This window comes from Diceros bicornis, chromosome 4, assembly GCF_020826845.1.
Source record: "Diceros bicornis minor isolate mBicDic1 chromosome 4, mDicBic1.mat.cur, whole genome shotgun sequence".
NCBI lineage: Eukaryota > Metazoa > Chordata > Mammalia > Perissodactyla > Rhinocerotidae > Diceros > Diceros bicornis.
This window is the reverse complement of record NC_080743.1, coordinates 81,877,591-81,902,651: the sequence shown is the minus strand read 5'-3', so window position 1 is coordinate 81,902,651 and position 25,061 is coordinate 81,877,591. Positions and strand designations below refer to the sequence as shown.

The 25,061-nt window shown below is 36.9% G+C and overlaps 1 protein-coding gene across 5 annotated transcripts in view; it reads left to right on the top strand.

Moving 5' to 3' along the window:
- HMCN1 (hemicentin 1) overlaps positions 1 to 25,061 on the top strand; it is a 450,903-nt gene that overhangs the window by 112,654 nt on the left and 313,188 nt on the right. For all 5 annotated transcript variants that reach the window (XM_058539863.1, XM_058539864.1, XM_058539862.1 and 2 more), the window contains exons 3-4: positions 5,367 to 5,525; positions 6,621 to 6,743. In XM_058539863.1, the coding sequence (XP_058395846.1) occupies positions 5,367 to 5,525; positions 6,621 to 6,743 (282 nt within the window). The remainder of the gene's footprint in view (positions 1 to 5,366; positions 5,526 to 6,620; positions 6,744 to 25,061) is intronic.

Below are 25,061 nucleotides of genomic sequence, written 5' to 3'. Positions count from 1 at the left end.
ACTTTGTGAGGTTTATTTATAAACATGGACATTTTAACAATACTTCTCTCTAGTCATATTTTGCCAAAGCTAAATTTAAAAATTAGAACATCAGTTCATGATTTCGGAAACACTATCAACAAACCTGTGTGTTGAGTTTCTGACATATATGTATCTCTATATTTTTACATAAATACATAAAAACTTTGTTTATAGACTTTGTGTGTATGTATATATAAACGAAATCAATAATTTATAGATTTTTGAAGTAGATTGTAGCTTGATTCCTGACCCTTAGTAAATTAAAGCAACTTGAATTTTGTTTCTAATAACTTCTGCCAGGAAACAAAGTTCACGGAAGACTTTTAGATCAAAGCAACCACCTTACAAGTTATAGTCTTGAGTGAAGCCCACATAACTAAACCAAATGTATCATTCTAAAGCAGTGCTGTCCAACAAAAATATAATGTGAGCCACATATGTAATTTTAAAAAACAGTTGAAATTAATTTTTAATAATCTATTTACCCCAATATCCAAAATGTTATGATTTCATTACCAATATAAAAAAATTAGTACTTCTTTAGTTTTTTTTTTTTTTTTTTTTTTTTTTTTTGTGAGGAGATCAGCCCTGAGCTAACATCCGCCAATCCTCCTCTTTTTTTTTTTTTGCTGAGGAAGACGGCCCTGGGCTAACATCGGTGCCTATCTTCCTCCACCTTATATGGGACGCCGCCACAGCATGGCTTACCAAGCAGTACTTCGGTGCGCGCCCGGGATCCGAACCAGCGAACCCCGGGCCGCCGCAGCGGAGCGCGCGCACTTAACCGCTTGCGCCACCGGGCCGGCCCCTTCTTCTTTAGTTTTTTTAACTTAAATTTCAGTTAATTAAAATAAAATAAAATAAAACATTCAGGTCCTCAGTTTCACTAGCTATATTTTAAGTGCTCAGTAGCGACATGAGGCTAGTTAGTGGCTACTGTATTAGACAGCACTATCTAAAGTATTCATCTTATAGATCATTTTAATGGTTATCTATGATTTAAAATAATTAGAAAACCAAACTCAATAGGGAGCTTGTATAAGGATATAACATTATATGTTAACTTCTTTTGGAAAAATGAAACTTATTTTTCTTTTCAGGAACCTACATCCACAATGAGATAGACAAGTAGTTTCACTAAGATATAAATTACTAGTTAACATTTAATTTTAATTTCCAGTTAGCCACTAACAGCTAGAAGCAGAAAGGTAATAATTTAAAGATACTGTAGTATTTTGGGGAGAGTTTTAATCCTGAGAACAACTTATAATCAATATGTAACCAGTATGATAACAATAAAATCTGTGTCTGCAAATATGAAATTCAGGGCAGAATAATCATTTGTATTGTAAAGAATACGCTGATTTCCACAGCAGGAAAAAATTGACTGAGCTGTACAAATCACTCCTAAGAGATGTATAAGCACATCCAGTATGGGTTTCTGACATATGTGGGTCAAAATGGTTCCTTTTGACTTGATATTCCCTAGTGTTGCTTTGAGACTTTCTGTTAGTTCCTCCTTGAAAGTCAAAGAGTTCCTTTTGGAGAGTATGATATAAAAGAGTTCAAGAAATAAAAGGAATGCCTTTCACTTACAGTTATATTTGTAAAATTCTCTGTGGGGTCATAGCTGTGTCAGTTCATCACGCTCTTTCTTTTGGGTATTAACCAATATTAAGCATCATATATATGAGATTCAGTGTTTCACAGAGGTGCTTTTACCAAGAGAATAAGGTGGTTCCAATACTTAAAGAAAATATTGACTATGTTGGTTTTATTAATATGTGGCTTTAAACTCTTCTATTCAGGTTAATAGGGTGCGAAAATAATTAAAGGCTTAGAGATCCCATTTCAATACTTTTTTTTTTTTTGCTGAGGAAGTTTTGCCCTGAGCTAGCATTTGTTGCCAATCATCCTCTTTTTGCTTGAGGAAGATTCGTTCTGAGCTAACATCTGTGCCAGTCTTCCTCTATTTGGTATGTGAGATGCCGCCACAGTGTGGCTGCCAACGAGTGGTGTAGGTCTGCGCCCAGGAACTGAACCTGGGCCACCAAAGCAGAGTGCACCAAACTTAACCACTAGGCCGCGGGACTGTGCCCTCAATACAGTTTTTTTTTTTAAGGCTCCATTCAAGTTTTAGCCTGAAGTTATGGAGGTATCCCAATGGGATGAATTAGTTTGGAGTCACTTCCAAGGATTCTAGTGGTCTCTAGAGTCTACTCCTGGGTAGTGTTTAGGGATGAACCAGGGCATCCCTAGGTCCTCTTAGAGTAAATTTGAACACAAGTCCAATGGCTCAGAGACTGTCCTTCACTCAGTAACTGGACAAGGTTTATTATCATTCTTGCCATTCCTGGCGTGTATCTCTGGAGATTTCTTAGCTCTTCTGATTTTTGGCCCATAGACAGCAAACTTCTAGCCCCTTAGTACTAGGTGACAATTAGCAAAAGGCAATTAATCTCTCCTTAGAGTTATACTATCGTTGTTTACTTGGCCATTCAACAAATGTTTGTGGAATGGATAAGTTACATTGTGATTCACATTCAGGTACGCAATGTCAAGTACAGTTAAGTAATGTTTTTTGTTTAAGCTTCTGAAAATACAATAGGAATCTAAATTTTTTTGAGTAGTGCAGAATATCCATTACAGATATGCAAAGTTACTATAAGCAAAAGTTATTCCTATCCAACATACTAAAATTACTAATGTGCCCAGTAGTATTTCCCACTTTCCTAGCACCCACACTCTCATTCACGGGCATTTGTTGCATATGATAATCCCCCAAATAACTATTATGCAAAGGAAAAAATGTTATATCATTAAAGCATATTAGGAGTACATCTGAAGAGTAAGGAGGTACATCTGACTGGAAGAAAAGGGAAAGTTTTAAAGAGAGGAAGGCGTATTCTCTCAACCTTGCAAAGAAAATAGTTCAATTTGACAAATATTTACTCAGTGATTAATATATGCCAGCAAACTCTATGAACTGAGGACTCAAGGACTCAGCAAAGCATAGTTCCTGTCATCAAAGAGCTTATAGAAAATGGGAGAATGTAGACGTGCATATCGGTAAGGAGTGTTGGACGGTGGAGAGGGAGAAGTAGAAAGATTACTTGGATAAAAGTATTAAAGGCATTAAGGTGTGAAGCAAGGGGCCTATTCAAAGAACAGGAAGTAATCTCAGCTTAAAGGGAGCAACTTATAGAAGGGGCAGCAGGAGATAGAAAGCTAGAAAGATAATGCAATCCAGCACAAGTAGTTAGTGAAAGATCTTAAGTAGGAATGTGATATGTACAGCTCTTTATTGTAGGAAAAATAAATTTGGTGGTAGGAAGAGCAGAAGATTAGATAGGAGGCTATACTTGTAATAAAATTAATGATAAGAAGAGTGAATTGTAGGAAGTAAAGAGGAAAGGAAGGGACAGATTCATGAAGGAAGTAGAAGGAGTATGGTTTGACCACTGATTAGGTCAAGGAAGAGAGAGGAGTCAAAGGTGACTCAGGTTTAGAACCTGAAAATCTAGGCAGATAGTACCATTAACAAAAATAGAGAAGACATGGTGGGGGGAAAAATACAATGAGTTCCATTTTAGACATATTGGGTTGTAGAGACCCATAGAGCATCTAGGAGTAGATATCTAACAAGCAGTTGAAGATGGAAAATTGGAGTTTAGGAAATAAGTACAGTTTGGGGATACAAGTATACAAGTTTTTGAAAGCAGTATTGTCTGTTAAACTAAATGTCATGAAAATGCACAGAAATGATAGAGGATAGGAGATAAGTCCTGGAAAAATAGAAGAGACTACTAACTTCGTAAAATTTCTAGGAGTCTATAGCTGATATCTTCTCAGAAGTGAAGATCAGGTTACTATAGCCTCCAGCCCCCTACCATTAAAAAAGTGGCATAATGCGTCTCAATTTTAGAAGCAGTTAGTAACAGTTGGTGCTCTGTTCTTACTCATTTTATAAATGATACTCAAAGGCTGTAAGTTTTGAGTGGGATCCAATGCAAGAAAAGATTCTCCAGTTCATCCAGGCTACAGTGTAAACAATTCTAATGCTTGGTTCTTATGACCTTGGTTAAAGCTATGGTGCTCAAGGTGTCTGTATCAGAATCTGAGACAGTTTGGAGCCTGAGGAAAGCTCCAGTAGGAGAATCAAATAGAATCTTGAGAGTTTAAAGATAAAACCTAATCCCTTTAATCAAGTAATTATTTTGTTTTTGAGAAAGAGCTCTTACTTGTTGGATTCCGGTAGACTGTAGAACCACAAGTTCCCCCATGATCCCAAGCTGCCCTGCTTTTTATTTAATTGTTTTTCTAGACCATGAGCTCCTTAAAGACAGGATACTTTGGCTTATTCATCTTCATATGCCCAAATCTTAGCAGAGTGTTTAGCAGTTATTAATTGTTCAAAACATATTGATTGAAAGTCCATTCCCTTGGCTCTTAGTGACATCTATGCTAAGGAAATAATTGGAAATAATATGTATGTTTATATATATAAATATTTATAATAGATTTGTATTTATTTATAATAGAGGAAAATTTGAAGGAGCATTAATAATCAACAATACAGAAATGGTTGGCTAAATTATGAGACGTAGATATAATAGAATATTATATCTAGTGACAGAGAGGGTGTATTTATATAATGTGGTCATGGAAGGCTGCTCTGATAGGGAACATTTGAGCAGGAATTTGGGGTATGGAAGATATAACAGTATGTTTGTTTGCTAGTGGGAATGATCCAGTAAAGAGGGAATGTATGATGATGGAGTAGAGAGAGGGGACAGCCACAGGAGCCATGTCCTTGATTAGGCACAGGTGGGCACTCAGCCTTAGCTGTGAGCACAAATGATTCGTTCACTGTGAAGTGAGGGCATGTGGCTGCTAGTGCAGGCAGGTTAACAGGTGTTGTGGTGGGAGTTGATGAAGGTTCTCTTCTGCTTGCTTCTTTTTCTCAGTACAATAGAAGCAAGGTCATCAAATAATTGTGAGAAGGGATAAGAAAAGAGGGGATATATGAAATAGTCATGTAAGAGAATGGGAGAGTGAATCAACATTTAATTAAGCAAAAAGTATATTATAACTTGTTATTTTGTGTGTTTTGGGTGAATTGATGATTTACGCATAAGTATAGGTTTTTCCATCTCCACATCACTTTATCTCTTTTCCGTTTCCTTGTAGCCAAAATGGTTAATCTAGTGGCAAACTGACAAAAAATAAAAGCCAAGAGAATTTGCTCAGTTTTAGGGCTCCTAAAGCAACTTATCGTAACTAAAATTTCCCCTTCTTTTCTGCTAATGAATTTTTTTGCATTTTTTCTCTCTGCTCCTCAACAGGGTGGTGGTGATTGTCCAGAAATGAGTATTGGAGCTATAAAAATTGCCTTGGAAATTTCTCTTCCTGGTTCTTTCATCTATGTTTTCACTGATGCCCGGTCCAAGGATTATCGGCTCACTCATGAGGTGCTACAGCTTATCCAACAGAAACAGTCCCAGGTGAGTAGGAGTCAACCCCAAACTCTTCTGTCTGAATATGGCTGTAAGGAATACAGCATGTGAGAGGTGTCTCTCCCCTTTGACTACACTATGTGTGGTAACTGTCAATAATTATAACTATTAATCCATATATATGTACTCTAATATGTGTGTCATTTAATTTAAACATATTAAATGGATATGTGGTAGTTGTACATAGCATATGCATGCCTTGGTTTTTAATACAGAGAATAAATGATTGGGGATTAATTAAAGTTCTTGTTACCGTCTTATAACTGACAAAAACATAGACCTAACAAAAAAGGCCTATATTTCAAATATCATCTCTTATGTGGAATCTTGTCTAAGCCAGTTACTCATTGTATCAGTTAGCTATTGCTGCATAACAAGCTGTTCTAATTCTCAATGGCTTAAAACAATGTGTATTTATTTCTCACATGTTTGCAGGGCTCAGTTGATCTAGGCTAGGCTTGCTCATTTCTGTGTCTGGGGATAGTTTGGCTTTGGCTTATCTAGGCTGATTCTAGGGTGACTTGGTTTTGCTTCATAAGTTTCTCAGCCTCTTTCTGAGACCAGTAAGCTAGTTTAGGCATGTCTTTCTCATGGCCATGGCAGAAACTCTAGAGATCAAGTAGAAATACACAAGGCTTCTTGAGTGTAGGCTCTGAACTGGTAGAATGTTCCTTTGCCTCGTGCTACTGGCCAAAGCTGGCTTGTATATCTGACATTTAATTTTTTAAATTATGGAGTCTATATGCTTTTGTAGTATAATATTAATAGAATGATTCTTCTCTTGTAAAAGAAAAGGAAAACTAGTTAAAAAAAATGTTTTAGTTGGAAAAAAAAAAAAAATTGGGCCAAAGTACTGGCCAAATCAAAGCTCATGTCTGAGCTTTGATTCAAAGATGACAAAGTAAGTTCCACCTCTTTGATAAGAAGAACTTCAAAATCTTTTGCAAAGTGTATGGTTATAGGGAGGAATATTGTATATATTATTCCACTTGCCTAGTAGTATGTTAACATATAATAGGTGCTCGATAAATATATGTTGATTTCTGAAAACCCTTTAAACTGTCTTTTTTTTTGAAACTATAGGTGGTATTTGTGCTCACTGGAGATTGTGATGACAGGAACCATATTGGATATAAAGTGTATGAAGAAATTGCTTCTACAAGTTCTGGTCAAGTGTTCCATCTGGACAAAAAACAAGTTAATGAGGTCAGTGTAATAAAGTGGGTCTACTTTATCACTTACCAAAATCAGTTAGGCCAACCTAATTGTGACAGATATGATTTCAAAAACAATTTGAAAAAAAGGACTTTTTTTTCCCCTAGGCCACAGGTCAATAAAGGCATTAAATCAACATGGAGAAGCATAGATTTAATTAGTATTAATTTCTAGACTGTATTATGCTATCCTGGCAAATTATTTTAGATTTTAGCATAAGTGTATTTAAAATTCATGTAGTGGGACTTGAAAATTTTTGTAGTTTTTGTTGTTTAGTAAGTCAATTTGTATTTCTGAAGCACAACTTTTGGATAACTGGTAAAATAAGGCTTGACTGTTTACTGAAGTAAAATATGAGAAAGTTAGTTATTGAGCAAAATTCTTATTAGGTTTTATCTCCAAGATTAACAGTAAAAAAATTTAACTAAGTAACTATATAGTTATCTAAAAACTTTTATGATAAAATCTATAGCTTACTAAGAAAATCTTGGTATTTTCTAAACAAATGTTTGAGATATGTCTAATTGTCATGACTCTTTCTTTCTCCTTTTATCACCTTGCCTTGGCCTCACTTGTGATAATAAAATTTTGTTTACTTATTTATTTGACTCCATTTTAAGTTTCTAAAAACATGCCAGTACAAAGATAAGGTTTTATGTGGGCGTAATTCACATTTGATTGATGTGGTCACTGTATCTGTACAAATTCTATTTATTTCATGACAGACTTGTTTGTGTCCTGAACGAAATGGTTCAGTAGTCCTCTTATAACTAAAGAGTTCTTATTACATCATGGTGGAACTATTAGGACATTGCAAATTTCTAGAATAAACAATCTAGCAAACATATGTTTTATCAACATACGATATACAAACCTAGAAGGTTACTTTAATCTAAAAAATTTTTTCTTGGGAGAAACCTTAGAGAGGGTTATGGTTTGAGTCCGTATTGTGTCCACTGTAGTGACTCAGAAATGCCTGGGCTAGGTCTAACAAGACAGGGGGCACCCTTAGCAGTTGTTTGCATGAGAATTTGGGAGCCTGGAAAGAAAATAGTTTCAGAAGAGTGCAGGATTCTCTCATGAATTGTGTTTCTTCTCTCATATCATACATTGTGCTTGACCCTAACGAAGGAAAGGCCTCTTGTTGAAATCGTTTTTTACCTGGAATTGTGTAAGACCCTGGGGTACAGTCAATATCATCAGCACAAAGTAGGGTCTAAGTGAGGAAGAGCATCATTCTCTCTTGCATCAATGAGGACGCCACCCACTTGGGGTGTTGTGATGTTCTGGATTGGGAGTGAGTGGTGTTCAGTGCAGACAGATGGGGCATTGGTGCCAGCAGAGGATGCCATGCCCAGTGGACGTGGTGGTTCCCAGCAGAAGGTACTAGAGAAGAGAAGAGGCAAGAGGAGATATGGTCGGCACCTAGGGCATTTGAAACAACAGTTGTTTGAACCTCTGAGCAGTCAGGCACAACTTGGAGATTCCCAAAACAAATTGGGTAAACTTTTAGGGAGAGCCATAACATTTTATTAGGAGTTAGGCCCCAGAGCTAGAAGATAACATGGTGTGTCCCGTAAATGTAACTCCATTTATATCCATTTATGCAGGTAATATTGGACTTACACAAAATTTAAAATATTATTGTAATCTTAAATTAATGTAATCTTAAATGGAGAGGTACACACTTTATTAAATAAGTGGCATGATACATAACTTTTGTAGTCCTAATAATTTTTAACAATTCTGACAATTGCCAAATAACTTATAAGAATAACAATTTACAAAAATTTGGTATAAATTGCAGAAAATTTTATAGATATAGATATATAACAGAAATTTAATCCACTGGTTTGTTAATAATGTTTCTCTCCCAGATCATTAACAGATATCTGATCTTTAAATTTAGCTTAGGCAGCATAGGACTAGGGAGAAGCATTGCTAAAATTGTCCTTTTTTATAAACTGGAGTTTTATGCCAACAGGGATGGGCCTTAATTTATCTGTCAATGATAGCAATTCCAACCCCCTCTTCATTTGGTTCAAGAAAGGTCATCTCATCTACTTTGGGCTACTGAGACTCAAGGGGAATTTAGCTAGGGATGTTTTAGAAGAGTTCTTTTTCTAGATATTGTCCTGTGTGGATATGAACCCCGGATCTGATGCAGGCATATTAATACAAGTCTGAGGATGAAACAAATACAAGGGGGAGTAAAGAGCTAAGAAAATCCAAAGTCTTTGGATTAAGTCAACACTCAAACCCATCCTACTGCTAAGCCTCCAGAGTTAAGGAAATGATCTTTTTGCTTAAGCCAGTTAGAGATGCGTATTTAGTTACCTAAGGATAAATGCATCCTAACTAACTAATTCTATATATCTTTGTGACATGGTCTCTGTAAGCCCCAGTTTCCTTGTTTGTAAAATGAGGATAATAGAATTATCCATTTCAGAAAGTTGTTTTAAGATTAAATGAGATAATGCATGTAAAATGTTCCATACTAGGCCTGGTACAAGGTAAGTGCCCAATAAATGTAAGCAGTATTATCATAGTCCTTGTGATGATGTTAAATTGCTTTCGAAGTGGGAAATGGTGCCATTATGTTTGTTAGAAACCAGATGGCTAGTTGTTGCTGGGAAATGAATTTGAGTGAGAGAGTCCGGGAAGAGGCTGGAGAGGTGGTTTTCTTTTTTCCTGTGTGTGTGAGAAAAGATATTGTGAAGGGGTTGCTGGAACTATATAAGCCAATATGTTCCTTAAAGCCACCAAGGTGGAAGATTTTGTTAACAAAAAGCAGAGCGACAGTGTTAAAATTGGATTTGCCAAATTTTTGGTATATGATTTAGCCATTTCTCTTTTCTCATTGTTCCAAATTCTCCTATTACATAAACATTATAAACTTTAGGGAAAATAGATGCTATGTGATATCTGCACATTTAATAGACATGAGAGCTGCAGGGAGTCCACATACATACTGAGTCTTTTCATTTTACTCAAGAACAATTTTTCATCTACTGTTTCTAAAGGAAACTGTAGAGTATTCTGCTTTACCTTCTTAACCTAGTTCATCAATTCCTAACCCAGTGGAGTATATTTTGTATCAACTTTCTCTCCAGCTAACTGGAAGTTTTTTTTCTTCTTGTTTTTTTTTTTTTTTTTTTTTTAATAATGATTAAGTAGAAGATCTGAGTATCTTTCATCTTTATTTAACATAAAAGGGAAACCAAAGTGAAGAAATTATTTGGCTGGGCATCAGTGACCTATAAATCATTGAATAGTATTTCATCTTGAAATACAAGTTAAGACACATCTCAAGGATATACTTAGTAAACGATTCACCTTTGAAGATGGAAAAGGAGGTAGACAGTCTTACTCCTCCATTTCTTTGTAAACAGGGTGATTGTCAATGGATCTAATTAATGCTTCCTTTGGTATAAGAACAGTCCAAGTTTGAAATCTCAAAGTCACCCACAGATGCTATATTCTTGTGTCAAAGAAGCTAACACAAAAGATCCATTAATTGGATAATTCGCTTGTTCTGAGTTTCTCCATCCTTTGTCCCCACCTTCCCCAACTCATGTCTTCGAACATCCCCCTCCCCCTCGCCCCCCCCCTTCCAAAAAAAGCCTTCTACCTGGACATCCCAGCCCTGTAGATTGGTCTCATTCTCCACTTGTAAGTAATGCTGGAGAGCTGGCTATGTTATATCAGAAGGAAGTTTTATTAAAAAAAGGAATAGCTGTCAAATAATTTATATTTTTTGAAGGAGGTAATGATGATATTTAGAAGTCCCACAATATATCTTAATGACTATCTTATCCTGTAACTTGCAGGTCTTTGGTGTAGGATGCTGTAATTCCAGCATTCCTTGTGAGCACTCAGTGCTTTCTTCTGGAGCGGTCCCGGTGCTGCTCTGTTTGGCATGGGCATACTCTTCTCCACCCTCATTCTCTATTAGACATGAAAGACGCCCACAACTCTTTCCTTTTCTCAGCGATTTCCCTATGACTAAGAAAATAATACCCATATCAACTTAGAATGATTGAGTGCTTATTATGGCTGTTCAACAAGAAATCTAATTTTTATTTCATTGAGTTCATTTTATTTCATTTAATTCTTACCACAGCCCACAAGGAAGACACCACAATCATCACCCTCATTTCACAGATGAGGGAACTGAAGCGTAGGGAGACAAAGCATCTTGCTCAAGGTCAGACTGCTGCTAAGTATTTGAACATGGGGGACATATGCAGTCTGTCTCCTGAGGCTGCACCCTTAACCACTATTAAGTCCTTGCCTGTGATTTCCACTTTGTTTTCATCAGAGGATGCAGTTTTAACAATAAAATGACACATCAGGGATTCTGTCACCATTCATTTGTTCAAGAAATGTTTGGGGCACTTGATGCTAGTTACCGCACTAAACACTGGGAAAGCAAAGGCCAACAATGTGCTGTCCCTGTCTACAAGTTGTCTAGGAGGAGAGGAGATGTAATTAGAGTACAAGGTGATGATGTATGATGGAGACAACCCCAACTCCTCAACCAGCCAGAGACTTCACTCAGTGAGGACCACAGGTCTGTTGAAGACCAGAGCACACCCTCTGTTCCTCAGGATCCTGACTGCTGCTTTGGCTGATGAGAGTGGAAAAAGGGCATCTAATGCTAGACTCTCTGGGTTGGAATATCAGCTCCACCACTTACTAGATTCATTCCTGGATAAGTTATTTAGCTCCTCTGTGCTTCAGTTTCCTCATTGATAAGATAGGGTAAATAATAGTACCAACCACATAAGGTTAAGCAAATATGTAAATTTCAGTAGTATCCAGCACATAATAAGCTTTTAAGAAAATGTTATGTTTTTGCTTTTTAAATTTAATTTTTTTTCAAGTGACAGAACTGCAAATCCCATTCTCCCCTGTCCTTTCTTTCTTTTTTTTTTTTTTTGTGAGGAAGATCAGCCCTGAGCTAACATCCATGCTAATCCTCCTCTTTTTGCTGAGGAAGACCGGCTCTGAGCTAACATCTATTGCCAATCCTCCTCCTTTTTTTTTTCTCCCCAAAGCGCCCATCCCCTGTCCTTTCTATCTCTTAACAATAGACTTAGGCATCTGATTTAAATTTACTGCCCTCTACTTTATAAGGGTCTGAAAAGGCACTGAAATGCCTTCTACTTTTCTTTGAATAGGTGGCAGGATGATGAAATTCCAGGACATTAAGAATCTCAGATCCAAGCCCTCCTCCCTCCTAGGCAAAACTGTCTTAATGGCTGCTAAAGTCAGCATGCTCTGGGAGTTTACCATCAATTTTCTTAAAACAGCAAAGGGAGAGGGGAGGTCATCCCAGAACTTTTATTCTAAGAATGATTAAAGAATGATGTCATCTATTACAGAGGCAGGGTATTAGTAATCATCTGGGCAGAAAACAGATGGCTCACTCAACAGGGGCAAAATAGAACGTAATGAATAACAATTTACCAAGTTGTGAGCAGGGCTAAGGGCAGCCATCAGGGATGATGAAGCACCAAGAGTCCAGCAACAATGGAGGAGAGAGCTTGGGACTAGCACCCGGTGAGAGCAAGGCTGAGGGCTCATCAAAAGCTACGGCCTATGAGGGGCAAACTGCAGCCCTGTGAGGATGGAGCCAGAGGAATAAATACCCAACCTCTCTTTCTTAATCCCTTCTCTTTTCCTGGTGCCTTCCATTTCCCCAAGTGGAGAAGCTGGGAGACCAAAGAGCCCTGTTGAGACAGTCCATAAATGTCAGTGTCCCAGGGTACGGAGCCTGATGGAGAAGAGTAGATAATGGATCTGGAGGGCACACAGAAAATACCCAGCACTAGCAGTATTGAGTAGTTAAGACTCCAGGCTCTGGGACCATATCCCAGCCATGTGATGTTAGACAAGTTACATCATTTTCAGTCTCAGTTTCCTCATCTGTAAAATGGGGAGAATGATAGTACCTAATGCATAAGATTGTTGTATTTAGAACATATCAATAAATATTAACTGCTGTTATTTTTATTTAGTGATACATGTTAGTCAAAATATTCCAGCAACCTTTTTTTAGAATTTTCCCTAAAATAAAAAGATATATGTTGAGTGCCCATCTGTGACAAGATGGCCAAAGGCAGGATGCTGGGACTTTAGAACTAGGGAGACTGTGTTTGAATGACCTCTCTGTCTTTAACTAGTTGAACAAGTTTATGTAACTTTATATAACTTCTCTGATACTGTTTCTTCATGTGAAAACAAGCATATTAATTACCCCACAAGACTGTTGTGAGGATTAAATAAAATAAGGAATACATATAGTCAGCTGAATAGAGTCCCAGCAGAATGGAAATCACCTAGCCCGGAGGTTCTTAGGACAGGAATGGCTCCTTTGCCAAAGAGGACACCCATGGTTTTGCTTTGACTGTAGATCCTGGGGGTGCCCTTATCCTATAGAGGGCTCAGAAGGAGAGGGGTATTTTGGTGAGCCCCACCTTTACAAGTAAATGTCTGAGGGAGAAGGGACTCAGAACTACTAAAAACTTTTGTAAGATTCTTGAACTTTTACAATTTTCCTGTATTTGTGATTTTTCTTATTTTCACATCACAATAAAACTACTAACAGGTAAAGGGTTTAACTGCTTATTCGGGGAGTAATAATAACATCAATAATAAGCATAATAATATAGGTGACCCTTATAGAGGGTTGTTATGTTTCAGGCACTATGCTGAATGCTGAGTGCGTTCCTTTAATCCTTACAGGTCTATGAGCAATAGATAATTTTCTAAACAATAAATTATGTCATTTTTTGTTTTTTCTAAACAAATGGAAGCATAAAGTACACATGAATTCATTTAACCGTATTAGTGACCTATAAAGCACTAATAATAATAACAAAATAACATAATAAGCACTATATAGGTAGTTGGGGGAAGCCCTGAGGTGACTACACCCCACTCGCCTGGGAGTCCTCCGGGAGTCAGCATGTGTAGTTGTGGCTACTGAGAGGAGAGGAAAGTGGGCAGAATCCCTGGGTGCCGCTGCAGGGAAGAGACGGGAGATGATTTGAGCCTGAGAAGCATCCTGGAGCTGAGCAATAGACAGGTCTGTGGAGTTCTTCTTGAGGAAGACAGAACAGATGGCCCTCTCTTCTGTCTGTAACAGGAATTGAGACTAAGATAAAGAAAGCATCTTTATTTTTTCCAGGAAGGAATTTCCAGTGGGAAGGAGGGAGTTGAACTCACTAGCTATTTCAGAGGAAGTAACTAAAACTCAGGAAAATAAAGAGACAATCTTGCAACTGGTCCATGAAAAATACCAACAACCTGGCAACAAAAAGCCTCATAGATTAGAGATTACTGGATATATTTTTCTTGCTAGTTTTATACTCATTTTCACTGAGGTCAGTACTGATATTAGGAAAACTGTAAACTTTGCTGGAGTATGAATTCGGCACAGCCTTGTCTTGCTATTTTGGCCGAAGGCCACTTGTGATTAGAATTCGGACCAAGAGCTTTCTCTGCATATGAGCTTAGTGATTGAGACTCTGAAACCCAGGGTTTTGAACAATTAGTCTCCTGAAATGAGGTAGCTGCCATGTTGTTTTCCCCTGTTCTGCGTTTCACTCTAGACGTTATTTCAAAAACATAACCTTACTGCTGACCTTGAAAATAAGTAGAAATGGGTGTTTCCTCTGAAATTTGAAACTTGATACATTTTCATTTCTAGAATTATAACATTCTAGAAAGCTACAGGAAATGTGTGAAAACAATTAGTAAATGTTTCCCACTTATCCCTTTGAATTCATCTAATTAAATGTTGAAAATGAAGAGGAGAGCTCAGAGTGCATACCTTTAAGTAATATAGATGTCTCTACATTACAAATGCTTGAAAAAAGGAATGCTTACCTTAGCTTCAGTGGAATGCATTCCTTCTCTATTATTATGCTAAGATTGACATGTTATCCTCATGAGTATGTGCTGGAAACTCTAATGCTCCAGTCACATAGTTACCTTAGCGCTCCAAGACACCTGGAAGTGCTTTATAGGTCACTAATATGGTTAAATGAAGCCATGTGTGCTTTATGTTTCCATTTGTGTAGAAAAAACAAACTTAATTTATTGTTTAAAAAATTATTTATTGCTCATAGGCCTCTGAGCATGTGAACAATTTTTCAAAGTGACATTTAAAGGGTACATAGTACATAGTATTCCTTGCAAGTGGAGAAAAAAAAAGATGACTCTTCTCAGTAGAATCTCACTTAGGCAAAAAATACCAAGAGTCAAGCAGAGTCCTCCTGCATTGGAAACAGTGGGGAGTAGGGAGTGAGGAATGCATTGTGTAAAAAGATAAGCCCTGTAAAAATGAGAATGTCCATCTTCCATTTTGTGGTGTCATGTTTTGGCTCTGGGAACTGTTTGAAGCACTAGTTATAAACTGTTGCAGTACATTCTGTGAGGGCAGTGGGAGTCATATCTACAAAGCAAAGTACTGCCTATGAAATGTAAGTTTCAATATGAAAGTGTTGTCCCATAATCCTTCATAAGACAATCATAATTTGATCCCTGGTATTACTACTTGTCTATAAAATTCAGAAAGCAGAATGGACACCACTCACTAAAGCTTCTTCCTAAAATACCAAAAAAGCAGAGAAAAAGGAGAAAGAAGCTTATATAAATGCCTGAAGGAATATTTCTTAAAAGAAAAGAAAGAAATGTTATTAAGGGAAAATGTTAGCCAACAAGTTGCATGCATTCAACAGGACCAAAACAAATAGTAAGAGAAATAAACCTGTTTACTTAGCTGACTGTATTTTGATTAGAAGCTGAAATAAAATATTAATTTTGACGATGAGATGTAAGCTTTAACTGAATCAATCAATTCCTTACATAGCTAACTCTGGGTTTGCAAGAGTCTTAACTTATCAAAAAGTTATAGCGTCGATTTCCAAGTCTTTGAAAAATTTATTTGAATCTGCACTGGCTTGAAAGAGATGATCTATTCTCCCCGTTTAGAGGGCTTGGTCTTTATTTTTATTGGAGTTGTGGTGGAAACTAAAGTTGAATTGAGAGAAGAATATCCCAAATACTTGATATTTAAAACTGAAACGACTAGTAGCCAGTGAAGTAACTGACCGTGATCTCTTGAAGAGTTAACCTATTGGGAACCACAAAGGAATACAAGAAAACATGAAGAAAATGTACAATGTTGAGACAAATAAAATTCTATTGAGCCATTTTCGCAGAGCCTCATCAATTTGGATATTTCCTTTCATATTTTATCTACTTAAATCTTAAAGGTTCCTTTGAAAGGTTTTTATTTAGAGAAAGCATATGTCTATGTTCAAATAATAAACCTGTCCCTCTGTCTCTCCGTCCACTCACACACGCGCACACGCGCGCACGCGCGTGCCAGAGTATATCTAATTTTATAGGAATTCAGAAAGAACAAGAGAACTAACACATTTAAGAGGTTATATACCTGTTGTGTCAAAAAATATTGTTTTTTTGTGAAGATTCTAAGTTATTGTTAAGAAAGCAATTATATTTCAATCATCTGATCTAGGAAATATAAAGACGTATACAGCAAGAATTTTTTTTGGTGAAAATCAAGTGAGATCATGTCTCCAAAGTATTTTGAAAAGGACCTAATTTTGCATTTTGGAAGGAATAATTTTGGAATCTTAGTCTCTTTTTTCCCAAAAGGCTCCTGAACACCCAGGCCAATCGGTCCATCCAACCAAGAGATCTGTGTGTGCAGGATACCCAAGGACAGACTTTTGTCTATCACAGAAGGGGGAAAAATGAAAAGGTCTGGTTACTACATTTTTTCTCCAGAGCAAGAGTTGCCTACTGCCCTTACATTTAGGTAATTGAGAGGAAAACATGCTAGTATTTTACTTAAATAATGATAATTAAATAATTGGCCCAAGGTAATTAGCAGTTGTTAAGCTCTAGACACAGAAGAGTTTACATAATTTTCTAATTTTCTTTTTTTAATTACCTACCTAGGAATCTTATTATACAATTACTATTCATCTGAAAGAAAAAGTTATAACTTTTGTACTAAACACAGTAGAGAAATATTATGTTAAAGTAGCAAAAGACTTGGTTAGCACCTTTGGCAGAAATAATTGTATCAATGAAAAGTATCTTAATACCTTTGGAGAAAACATATGAATATTGTTTTTTAAAAAGCAGTTTAAGGGATTTCATATATAAAGAATGAAGAAAACTCAAGACCTTATTTTCAATATTTCTGTATAATACGAACCAACAGACAACTTTGAAAACAGTAAGCTTGTCTAATGAAATGGTAAGCAGTTCCAAGAAGATATGTAGATACCAAATATATATTATGATTTATCCTTATTTGCACTTGATTCAACATAAACAAACACATTCATCAGGGACAATCCAATTTTTGCTTCTTATTCTGCAAGAGCAAAGAGGATTGAAAGAGTTAAGAGTCAAAGTAAGGAAAGTTTTATTTAAGAAGTTTCCTCATGACCTAGGATAAATAAATGGAAACAGAGTTCATGCTTCATATATTTTCCAGGTTTCCTTATGCATTCCTAGAATGAACCAACTGTAATAGAGTTATAAAAGCAAAATCTTTTAAGAGATGATATGAGCTACTTTTGAGAGCTCCCTTGTAATATTTTGGTCATGATTTGGCTTTGTGACAAAAATTACAAATGGTTTTTCTCTTTCTTGCTAAAGGACCCAGAAGAAAAATGTACCTTAAGGTCATATACCATATAATTTAAACAGCTTTTGGTGTGAATGAATGAATAAAGAGAAAGGAAAGAAAGTCTTTCAAAATTCTTAAATATAATCTTATATAGGCACAAATTATTTATTTACTTTAAATATATTGTTAAGTTAATCACCTTTTTAAATTTTGAACTTAAAAAAAGACGCATGGTATGGTTAAACCACTTAAAATTTGAATATTAAAATCTTCTGTGAATAGGAAGAAAGTCTTCAGGAATTAGTGAACTTGTTTGTGAAAATTTGGCCACTGTTCATTCAAATAATATTTATTAAATTAACAAGTTAACTCAATAATATGATAATAAAATAAATTTAAATAATAAATTAGTAAAAATTAGTAAAATTATTATTACTTCAAATGATGTTTATTGAAATTATATATCTGGTAAGATTGCAGTTTTAAAAAATACATTAATTCATTTAATGTATGTGCATAGTTTTAGAAAAAATGGAAAGATCATATCTAAATATGTTGATGGCAATCACTGGATAGTATGATTACAGATAATTTTAATACGTTTTGTGTTTTCTTGATTTTTAAAATAATGATTATGTATTATTTTCCAAATAAAGAAAAACAGTGAGGGCATTTCACTAAAAAAAGAACATTTCACACACATTCCACATACTCACAGAATGGGTTTATAAACAAGGCTCTATGCTGTGAGCTGGTGGGGCTGTGAGGATGCATCATACATAGAGCTGATACCTCAAGAGGCCAGATGTTGGATTCCAGGAGGAGAGAGATCAAGTCTTCCATATCCAAAAGCAAAATGAAAAACAAAACTCCACCTTCTAAATTCTGCTTCTTCCTCAAGTACAGGGCTTCTCTTCTTCACCAAACTTCTTGAGTGGTCATTGCTTCCTTTGTCCCGTCATCTTTGTTCATCCTATAATCATTCACTCTCTCTGCCCAGTTAAAACTGTTCTCTTCATGTATTCCAATGACCATTACCTCAGTCCTCATTCTCCTTTGAAAAATGTGACACTGTTGACCATTTCTGCTTTTTTGAAGCCCTGTTGCCCTGAGCATCCATGATGTGATGTTCTCCCTCAAAAGATCTCCATTCCTTACCTGCCTCCTTTGCTGGTACTTCTTCCTCCTCTTATTCTGAATGTCTGTGTTTCTCAACCTTGGCTAGCCTCTAAACATACTATTTCTCTTGATATTGTAATTCAGTCTTTTCTTTCTTTCTTTGCATGACTCCGTTCCTCAATTCATTTAAGTCTCTACTTAAATGTCTTTTTTTCCTGATAACATTATTTAAAATAACATCACTTATTTTCTGTTCTATTTTCCGTTATCCTACTTCACTTTTTTATAGCATTTCCCTCTGCCTAATACTATATTACATATCCATTGTTTATGCCTAAAACAGTGTTTGACGTATAGTATGTGCTCAATTAATAGTTATTAAATGAATCTTTTGAATGAATGATTCTTATTGATTTCCCTTTTACTTGGTGCAGATGATGTCCAAATCTCCAGCCCTGACTGCCTCTCCAGCTCTCTTCTTGTATTCCAACTGCCCTTTGGTCATCTTAACCTGACCATGTTGCCCACACCTCTAAGTTAGAATCTCCCCATTAGACATGTTCATCTTTAGTGTTCTCCTTTACTTTTGATGTTACACCTTTTTTTTTTTTTTGCAGTCATCTCATTTCAAATGGCCTGAGTCATCCCTTTAACCTTCCCTACCTTTGCTGTTCACATTCAGTTAGTTATTAAAATGTTTCCATTGTGTTTTCACACTAGCCTTCCCAGTCAACCCATCCTTTATTCACCTAGTGTTTCATTTAGTCTGTAGCAACATGGCGTTTTTACTTGTCATTCTACCACTCTCTCGTTTATTTATATCTTTGTTCTCTGGTTTATTTACTCATTTATTCAGTTATTCATTCAACAAACATTGTTGAGGCCTACCTACTATGTGTTAGGTTTTAAGGATTCAATATTGAAGAAAAAATAGATGTAGTGCATGTTCTCGTGGTGCAAAAGGGTTGTAGAGGGAGCAACTGAATATAAAGGCTGGAGGATTCAGAGATTCTGGAGAGAAACTGAGATATCTGGAGCAGGCCCAGTTGAGGGCAAGTTCCATGATGTGGCCTTGGGAGTTTGTGGCTGAAATGAAGCAGTAATGGGGGTTACAAGATGTGAAGAGATCAAGGTATTGAGAGGTCAGCATGTTGGATAGGTTGTCTGTGTGAATGTGGAAATCACTGCAGTGACAACAAGACTTGGGATAGAGAGAAAGACAGTGGGCCAAGTGCCAAAGTCTTCAATTAATGAGGAACATCAACAACACAGCAATGTAGATGGATGACACAAGTCTCAAAGGAGCAGGGCTTTCTTCAGGGTGGGGCAAGCAGTAGTGAGGAGAGAGAAGGCTGCTTCAGGACCAATCTCTAAGACATATGGGATGCAGGAAAATGAGCAGCCTTCTTTTTTTTTTTTACTGAGGAAGATTAGCCCTGAGCTAATATCTGTTGCCAATCTTCCTCTTTTTTTTTTGCTGGAGGAAGGTTCACTCTGAGCTAACATCTGCACCAATCCTCTATTTTGTACGTGGGTCACCACCACAGCATGGCCGCTGATGAGTAGTGTAGGTCTGCACCTGGGAACCAAACCCAGGCTGCTGAAGTGGAGTGTGCCAAACTTAAACCACTAGGCCATGTGGCTGGCCCCCTGAGCAGCCTTTTTTAAAGAGAGTTGTTGGAGAAGAGACTAGCCTGAGTGAGAGACATAGTTCCTTGAGATTAGGAAGTACCTTGAATTTTCAGTGAAGACTGGGAGTGAGGGAGTCCAACAATGGAATGGAGTCTTTAGAAATCACAGTGAAGAACTCTGGGCTAGAAGGATCTGTAAAAAGTTAGGTTAATGGAGAGAAAGCATAGAACAGAATGGGGATGAAAGTAAAAACAAGAGATTGATAATTGCACGTACCTCCATCCCAGAGGATGACCAAGTTTACTGTAGATGTGAGCCATGGTGTTAAGTTATAATGTACTTCTTTTAGTTTCTCTCATGCACCTTGTTTTCTCCTCTGAGACTTCAGATGAGCTGTTCCTTTCTCCTGGAAAACTTTCCAGACTCTGCACCAATAACTAAACACCAACCTCTCATCCTCATTTACCTGGCTAATTCTCACTCATCCTTCAATCTCATGTTAAAAGTGATTTCCCTCAGTGACATTCCCTGAATCCCCAAATTTTAGCTTGGTGTCTTTCCTTTGTCTCTCTGTTGTTATATCATCGTGTTGTATTATAATAACAATGTGTCGGCCATAGTAGGCTGTAAACTCCACAAGGGCAAGAACTGCCTATGTTTTTACATCTCTGTTGGCTACCAGAGTGCCAGGCATATAGTAAATTGGTAGATACTTAATATCTGTTGAATGAATGACTGAATGAAGAAATGAAATAGTGGAATGAAGTTGAGATTTGGACTAGGAGAATCTGGAATAAAATACCAAGTCTGCTACTATTTGTTAGTGATAATAGCCATGGAAAATTGAGGAAGAAAGGAGTTGTCTTGCTGGTAATTTTATTGTGCACAGGGAGGCCCTGAATCCAAGTATAGTGATGTTTAATGTAAGCTGGAAAGATGATTTTGGCCAGAACATGACCTAGAATCCAGGTCCTCTGACTGAGGGTCTGGGGCTCTATCTATCATTCCTTTCTACCAAGAGCCTGGCACTTTCTTTAATGGAGTTGTGGGGAGGAAAAAGTGAGTTTACCTCTACCCTTCTAAGTTCTCGGGTGGGAACTTGGTAACAAAAGATATATTAACAAGAGAACAACAAACAGAAATTTATTAACATGTATACCTCACGTATACATGGGAGATACCCAGGAAAAAATGAGTAACTCTCAGAGATGGCTTAGAACTCAGGCTTAAATACCATCTTCAGCTAAAGACAAAAGAAAGAAAGGTGTGGTGGAGGCCAGTTTTGGGGAGATGACCTGGAAAAGGGTAAGGTTTGTTATGCAGATTTAAGTCAGAGCCTTCTCAACTGATAAGATTCTCTTGTGATTTAGAGTCATCCTTCTCTTTCTGGTACAGACAGGGAGACACTGTTACAAATGGAGATTTATTTTAGAAATATAAATTTCCCTTATAAAAGGGTAACTTTTTTTCTGTTTTCAGAGCCTCTCCTGTGTTTGCTGTTTCTCAAAATAATCCTTATGCCAGAAAGTTCATATTTTGGGGTGGCATATTCTTTCACCCTTCAGAAGCCCTTCTGGATCATTTCTTGATTCCTTTGAATCAGCCTGTCCATCAGCGGACCTGGTCTTCTTTGTACATACACATATTCAGTTGTTCAGATTGTTCTTGCCACTCTGTATACTTTCCCCTCTACTTTGGGATTCTTTATTTTCCTAATAGGATAACCAACACTAAAGATTGTAGTTTTAGAAAAGTAAATATGCAGAGATATTACAGAGCTATTGGAAATTTGTCACAAAGATTTACTTTATGTGAGGCAATTCATATATGACAAAGAAGGACTTGATTTGTTGGAGTGGAGAAAATCAGTGGATCAACTAGGAATGTATAACAATTTACTCTTTCTATGAAATAATACTGTCTTACACAATATATTTAAGTAATAAACCTATAAATAGGGAAAGATCAGACAGAAGGACCAATTTGATTTGCTAATAAATTTAATTCACTTTCTTATCTTCTTTAGGAAATAAATACCTTGTCTTGAATTTCAATTATTTTCTAGTAGGTGAAATGTCATAAGAATAGGTATCCTCATTCTGGGTTCCTCGATTTTTGTTTTTTTACAATAGCCTCCATTTTTATTAGAAATGTGGAATAAGACATAGTGCTGAATACATGATTTTAGACAAATGTCATTTATGAATTCAGCCTGCAATATCAAACAGAGTAGAATTCGTTGTTAGATGAGGTTTCCAAAGTAAACACAATAGGAATAGCTAGGTTTTATAAAATAAAAACCAATTTGTGCTTTTTCCCAAAACTTACCCTGAATATTTTTGCAGCTTCAAAAATATTTGGTTAAGTCTTTTAGTATTTTTTCATTTCACTCACTACCTTATACTTCCTCTTTTAGATGGGCCTGGAAGTTGAAGTTCAGAATTTCACAAGAGAACTGTTCTATCAGAAATTTCTAGCCTAAACAGATGTAGAAAGAACTAGGACCCTAATGGAAAACCATTCATTACATATTTAAAGGTTTGATAGACTCAATAACTTTTTTTTAAATAAGGTTAACCTTATTTTTCTCTCAGAAGATTAGTTTTTTAAGTGTATTTTAAAGGGCACATAAACTTACTTGGCTAGCTGTTTTGACCATAGAAGACTTTCCAAATATACATTGATTTATGCAACTGTGAATGAAGCAAAGCTTACTCCCACCTGGAGAGACCCTATGAGCCTAGCTTCACTGAATAAACTAATGGAGCACTCACAGCTTATTATTCCCTATCTGAAAGAATAATAGGCAAATTAACATATTGTCCTTCTACCAGTATCAAAGAAATGAACCAGCTGTTTTTTAGTTATACTGTTATACTTTGATTCTGCAGCTAAGTCGTTTTGATACCAACCCCAGGTTCTTCAGCCCTCTGTGTAATAGAAATTGACAAGAGGCCCAACCAAAGGCTCAGACAAGGTTTTATTGGGGCTTATGCTCCAGCACAAGGCAGACAGCACAGGAGAAGTGATTCTTTGGTTGGCCTCCTGAAGGGAGTCGTCCTGAGTCTTTTATGGGATGAAGGGAGCGGACTGGCATCATGATTCTCCTCCTCCGGAGGCGTTCTGCTTCCCTCTTCCTGGTTGTGTCGTCTTTCTTCCCCTGCCCTATCGGGGTTGCGGTCCCTGCGGAGGCCCAGTAGGTCCAACTTGGCGGTGTTGCTCACTACCGCCAACCAAGGAAGGTCGTATAGTGGTCATCTCGAGGCTTTGTGCGCATGCGGGAGTCGAGTTCACTGCTTGGGGGAGGGTTTGCGGTTGGAAGGTTGCTTGTCTTGATTTCAAAAATCGCTGGGCTGGGGATGCTGGACCTGAGGGTGAAGGGTGAGGGGCGGAGTCCCTTCCGTATTCTGTCTCAGTTTTATTTTATTTTATTTTTTGTGGGGAAGATCAGCCCTGAGCTAACATCCGTGCCAATCCTCCTCCTCTTTGCTGAGGAAGACCAGCTCCGAGCCAACATCCATCGCCAATCCTCCTCCTTTCCCTTGTTCCCCAAAGCCCCAGTAGATAGTTGCATGTCACATTTAAACTGTGCTTTGTGGAGCTTGATTGGGGTAGGTCTTGGGGGCTCTGAAGGTGGGCTCCACCACAGCGTCTACTGGAATAGTTCTGCTTTTACCTGTTTTCTATGTTTATTTCTGTGTAAGGTTTGATTTGACAAAAGTGTCCTGTTTTAAAAAAAAAAAAGAGGAAAGAAGTTTGAAGAGCATTAACATGAGTTGTTAATTGTAACTTAAAAATGGAATTGTTTGGGATATGTAAAACCAGAGTTCTGAAAGTCACCACTCAGGAATTAGAATATAAAGGATGACAATAACATTTAGCTTTGGGGATTGAAATATCAACGAGGTTTATTTTATGAATGTTTTATTTTTTTCTCTGATGCCTAGCATGGGCTTGAATCTTCAACTATAAGGAAGAATTATTTATAATGTATTTAACTCTTTAAAGGTTATCAGAAGAAAATCTGTGCTCATAAATGGCAAAAATCAAGGGCTAACCAAATGTGTTTCATTTATAGCAGGTAAGGGAGAGCATTTACAAAGATGTCAAAAGGAATCCCCTTCCATAGCTGCCTCTTGAATCCTTGTGCCCACTTGAATTAATCTTTGCTTTCTTCATACTCTCCTGTTTCCGTGATCTCTATTGTAGTGCCCGATTGTGAGCTCCTGAGTGCTGGGGTTTTGTCCTAAACCCTTTCAGCATCTTATCCTACTGTGATGTTCAGTTACTATGCTTTTTGAACAGTGAATGAATGAAAGACTCACAGTGTATACACACACACAACACACATGTACATATAGCCCATATGATATATATATACGATATATATGTTGTAGCCCATATGAACAAAAAGAAAGCATGCTTATGACATTTATCTTGGTATTCTTATTGATACCAAACATATTTCTATACATGCTAAATACTCACAAAATACTTTTAAACCAATATTACTGAGAGAGAGTTTGCATGGACTGAAATGCATCCATATTAAGTGTACACTTTGATAAATTTTGACAAATTTATACACCTGTGTGACCACCACCACAATCATAATATAGAACATTTCCATCACCCTTCAGGTTTCCCCTCTGCCGCATCCCAGTCAATTCTGTCCCCTGCCTTTCAGCTTGTCAGCCACTGACTTGCTTTCCATCACTTGATTAGTCTTTTTGAAAATTTCATATAAATGGAAATTATTGTGTCTAGCTTTTTTCACTTAGTTTAATATTTTTGAGATTCATCCATGTTGCTGTGTGTATCATTAGTTCATTCCTTTTTATTTAGTGCATTCGATTTTATGGATATACCACAATTTA